At 43.9% G+C, this 5,224-nt stretch overlaps 2 protein-coding genes across 2 annotated transcripts; both read left to right on the forward strand.

Moving 5' to 3' along the window:
* Positions 1-1,649, forward strand: LOC111600250 (UDP-glucuronosyltransferase 1-8). The gene is made up of 2 exons (XM_023316291.2): positions 1-262; positions 316-1,649. The coding sequence occupies exons 1-2, from the start codon at positions 16-18 to the stop codon at positions 1,647-1,649; spliced, it is 1,581 nt and encodes a 526-aa protein (XP_023172059.2). The 5' UTR covers positions 1-15.
* A 1,036-nt stretch (positions 1,650-2,685) lies between these two features.
* On the forward strand, positions 2,686-4,381 carry LOC111600253 (UDP-glucuronosyltransferase 2B4-like). Its single transcript, XM_023316298.2, has 2 exons — positions 2,686-2,984; positions 3,048-4,381. The coding sequence occupies exons 1-2, from the start codon at positions 2,738-2,740 to the stop codon at positions 4,364-4,366; spliced, it is 1,566 nt and encodes a 521-aa protein (XP_023172066.2). The 5' UTR covers positions 2,686-2,737; the 3' UTR covers positions 4,367-4,381.
* The last annotated feature ends 843 nt before the right edge of the window (positions 4,382-5,224 follow it).

Below are 5,224 nucleotides of genomic sequence, written 5' to 3' on the forward strand. Positions count from 1 at the left end.
GACTTTCGTACCAAAATGCAGCTGCTTGGCTTGGGAGTTCTGGTGGGGCTGCTCCACCAGCTGGCAGTTGGCGTGCTGGGCGCCAAGATTTTGGCTGTGTTTCCATTTCCCGGCAAATCGCAGTACATATTCGCCGAGCAGTACCTCAGGGAGCTGGCTAGAAGGGATCACAATGTTACGGTTATCAACACCTTCGGCAGCAGCGAAGAGTCGTCCGCTGTCAGAATAATTGGTGCGACTAAAATACATGAACTAATGGCTGGTAAGATCTTATGATTTTTATCAAAGCGCACAAGATTAGATTATTTTAACTAGCTTTCGGCAGTGCGGACTACAATCAGCAGGCCAGCCAGTGGACAATGCTGACGATGACCACGGAGTTCCTGAATATGCTTACGACCTGCGTGCTGGAGGATGAGAAAGTGAAGCAGTTGCTCCAAAGCGACGAGACTTTCGATTTGGTATTGCTTGAAACTGTGCAGAACGAGGCATTGTTTGGGCTGGCGCAGCACTTCAAAGCACTGACTATGGGCATCTCCTCATACGGCACAGATCGGCACATTGACGAGCTTATGGGCAATATATCGCCTTTGTCCTTTAATCCCATGCTGCTATCCTCACGCACTGAGCATATGAGCTACGAGCAACGGCTGTGGAACGTGTGGGAGGCCAGCCTTAGCTGGCTGCACAGGCGTGTGGTTCATTTACCCAGCCAAGAGCGGCTGTATAAGCAATACTTTCCCAAGGCCAGCCAGACGCTGGAGCAGGTGCTAGACAGCTTTTCGCTAATGCTGCTTGGTCAGCACTTTACGCTCAGCTATCCGCGTCCGTATCTACCAAATATGATTGAGGTGGGCGGCCTACATCTGCAGCACTCGAGAGAACCCCAGCCGCTGCCCGTAGACGTGGCCAAGTTTGTGGCAGAAGCTCAGCATGGTGTTATTTATTTCTCAATGGGTTCAAATATCAAGAGCGCCGATTTGCCCACGGCACGGCTCCAGGTGCTGATGCAGGTTTTTGGCAGGCTCAAGCAGCGCGTTCTATGGAAGTTTGAGCAGCAACAGTTAACGGATCAGCCCGCCAATGTACTTATTAGCAAATGGTTTCCACAGCCAGATATACTAGCGCATCCCAATGTGAAACTCTTCATCACACACGGCGGGCTGCTGAGCACCATTGAGAGCATCTATTTTGGCAAGCCTGTGCTGGGTCTGCCTGTGTTCTACGACCAACACTTGAATGTGCAGCGCGCCAAGCAGGCGGGCTTTGGATTGACCCTGAATTTGTGGACCATGACGGCAGCAGAACTGCACGATGTGATTGTGGAGCTGCTCAGCAATGAGAGCTACACGCAGGCAGCACAGCTTAAATCGAAGCTATATGGCGATCAGAAGGACACGCCGCTGGACCGCGCCATCTGGTGGACGGAGTATGTACTGCGTCATAACGGCGCACCGCATCTGCGTTCAGCATCGCGAGACCTAAACTTGGCTCAGCTTCATGGCTTGGATACTTGGGGCTTGCTATGCGCTGTTGCTTCACTAATTGGTTTGCTGTTGTTGCTAGTCCTCGCGACACTCTTGCGAGTTGTTCGCAATATTTTTGGTAAACGTTGCATCAAGACAGGGTCTGAAAAGAAGACTCAGTAGTATCTGCAATAAACTAAATGCAGTTCACCTTATGATCTAATTTTTTGCACGTTTTACGATGCTTTTATAATTTAATACTAACATGTGATTAATAATATATTATTCATATATGATAAAATTTTTTATAGCACGAACATCAAAGTTATTAAAACACTTAAAAAGAAAAAATTTCACAAGATTTCATCGTTTGTTTTGCTGTTAAGATAATGATTTTGATTGTCGTCAATTTCGCGAAATAGATCAATTTTTTGTTAAGATATATTTAACTGTGGCCAATCGAAGACTTAATGAATATTTTTAAAATGTATTTCTGATATACATTTACGTTTGTATATCATGAAACCAATTTATTAGCTCAGGGCTCGACGCTAGTCTATGTTTGTTAACACTCTGATATACCTAAAGATATTCTATAAATGCACATAGCCCAGTTAAAGACTAAAAATAACTAAGTGACCCTCTAAAGTTGTTCAGAATTATACAGAAATTATTAGAGTTAGAAACGTAACCTTAACAAGTATAAAAAGGTAAAAGTACAATTTGTATTTTAATTATAAAATACTGCTTTTATTCGTCATGAATTAAAGATGTTCATACATTTCCTTAAAGTTTTCCTCCAGTTGCTTATCACGCTGAAGCTAGTTGCCAGCGATTGCCTATACAATCAGGAACATTCAACGTCTACAGGGTACTATTACGTCTAGCTTTGAATTACGCAATATTTAAAATCATGTTGTAACAAGCTCTAAACATTTTTGCTGATGATCATGACTGGCAAATTTGGTATTTCTCACACGCATATGAGATTTCAAACGAGCTGAGAAGCAACAGACGTATGCAGCAACAGAGACAGAGCCTAATTTCGTAATCTAATACAAAAATGCTGACATTCGCTGCGATATAGGTGAGGTTGGGTGTGGTGGCGTGCTGTGGTGCTCATTCAAATGACTGTAATCGCCTCTGTAAAAGTTGTTATCGCATGCACATCCAACAGTCTAATCTGAGGCGAACAATGTTTCCATTAAACCAAGCCTATTTCAGTAGTTCAGTTGAATATTAGAATTGCGCCCAGTCACACGGTCTACAGAATGTTATGTTTGAGGCTGTGCTTCCTTTCGCTGTTAGTCTCAGCACTGCCCGATCTCCTTGATGGTGCGCGGATACTTGCAATATTTCCCTTTCCGGGACCCTCGCAATACATCAATGTGCAGCCTTATTTGAAGGGCCTCGCGGCACGCGGTCATCAAGTGACCTCAGTTAATGCCTTTCCCCAAAAGAAACCAATTGAAAACTTTCGTGACATTGCAGTGCCTGAAGTTTTTCAGTCCTACGAAGGTGCGTCTAAATTCCACGCGTGTCGAACTAAATTTAAATCAGTCGTTCTTCTCAATATTATAGATATCATTGCTGATCTTGACATCCCCAAAAATTCATGGCAAGAGAACAATTTCATTAACGACTTTTTTATCAGCGTCACCAAAACAGTTTTGCAGAATGCGAAGGTGCAACAAGAGCTGCTACAGCCCGGCAAGGCTCAGTATGACTTAATCATTGTAGAGGCTTTGCGTACCGACGCGCTTTATGGCTTCGCGGCTCACTTTAATGCGCCGATCATTGGCATCTCCACATTCGGTACAGACTGGAATATCGATGAGCTGGTGGGCAACACTGCCCCAATTTCCTATATTCCACTCGTGACGGCAGGACTCACGGATCGAATGACCTACTGGGAACGTGTGCATAACTTTGTTGAGACTGCCATAGCCTGGCTTAACTGGAAGCTGGTCTACATGCCGTTGCAGGTGAAACTCTATGAGCAATACTTTCCACATGTCGCTCATAAAAAGCCTCTGTTGGAGTTGGGCAAGAACTTCTCGTTGGTGCTGGTCAATCAACACTTCTCGTTGAGCTTTCCCCGGCCGTATGTACCCAATATGATCGAAGTTGGGGGACTACATATCGCTCATAAGCCAGCGCCTTTGCCCAAGGAGGTGGAGGAGTTCATCCAAGGCGCCGGCTCGACTGGTGTTATATATTTCTCATTGGGTTCGAATGTAAAGAGCAAGGATCTACCAGAGGAGCGCAAGCAGATGCTGCTGCAGGCTTTTGCAAGTCTGCCGCAGCGTGTTCTCTGGAAATTTGAGGATGACGTGCTGCCAAATAAACCACATAATGTATTTATCAGCAAATGGTTTCCCCAGCCCGACATCTTAGCGCATCCCAATGTAAAACTATTCATCACACACGGCGGCCTGCTGAGCACCATAGAGAGCATTCATCACGGCAAACCTGTACTTGGGCTGCCCTTCTTCTACGATCAGTTTCTGAATGTAGAGCGAGCTAAGCAGTCAGGCTTTGGACTGGGTCTTGATCATAAGACGATGACAGGCACAGAGTTTGTACAGACTATTAAGCGTTTGATCCATGAACCACGATTTGGAACAACAGCAAAGCTTATGTCAGCTCGGTACCGCGATCAGCCCATGACTCCACAGGAGACAGCTATCTGGTGGACAGAGTACGTGCTGCGCCACAAAGGCGCACCTCACATGCGGGTAGCAGCTCAGGACCTGAGTTTTGTGGCTTATCATAGTCTGGATGTGTTTGGTCTCTTCTTTGGTGTGGGCGTGTTAATATTGGCGTCGATATCCTACCTCATGTGGAAGCTGCTGTGCAGTCAACGGAGTTCAGAAAAACAGAAATTGAAGCATCAGTAGAAGTTCTGTACATTTTTAAAATCAATTGTAATTATGAGAATGCGCCATAGACTTTATAGATATTTAGATCATTTCCTCTTGCTCTTTCGTATCTTAATTATGGAGTTACCAAAAAATAATTTGATTATACGGATATATAATATATGTGAAATTTGTAAACTGCTGTTCGCGGTTGCATATAAATATCGTTCATTACCATGCAGTTCATTATGGTGTGGGTAATCCAGAAATATGCATTAACCGCTGTCCAATCAGTTGCGTACACGGCGTATGCGTAATATTAAATTGCAGCGCAACTTCCGCTGTATGTGCGATGCTTATTTTTGAACGCAGCGCCAAATGTGTAATCAAAAATTCATGAGCTCTATGGTCTCTGTTGTTGTTGTGGCCGTAGTTGTAGTTGTAGTTGTTATTAGCGCTCGCATTTTGCATAAAAAGCTGCAGCTGCCATTGTTGCATGCAAATGTAAATGTTTTCATCGAATTAAAGCTGCCGTTGAATACCTTTAAAGTTCCCGTGAGACCCTCTCAGTTCAAAGCCCTTGATTATGATCAATTGTGCCATTGCTAGACGTGTGCTGAAATCGTTTTTTCATAATGAATGAAATATCACAACTCAAACACAGAATCATCAAAGTATAATAAGAAAAAATACCCATGATTGCTTTAGAGCAAAAGTAATCGAATCTTAAGCATCAAAGACTCAAAAACTGACCGTCGGACAGCAACAAACTTTCGTCATTCTCTCATTTTCCAATTGGCAAAAGTGTCACAAAAATGTGTCCATATTTTAAATCTATAAAATATATGCCAGAAACAACTCAGTCGATTCCATGATTTTTCTCGCAGTCAACTCGTT

Source organism: Drosophila hydei, unplaced genomic scaffold (assembly GCF_003285905.1).
Source record: "Drosophila hydei strain 15085-1641.00,03,60 unplaced genomic scaffold, DhydRS2 tig00000063-arrow-pilon, whole genome shotgun sequence".
Classification (NCBI taxonomy): Eukaryota; Metazoa; Arthropoda; class Insecta; order Diptera; family Drosophilidae; genus Drosophila; species Drosophila hydei.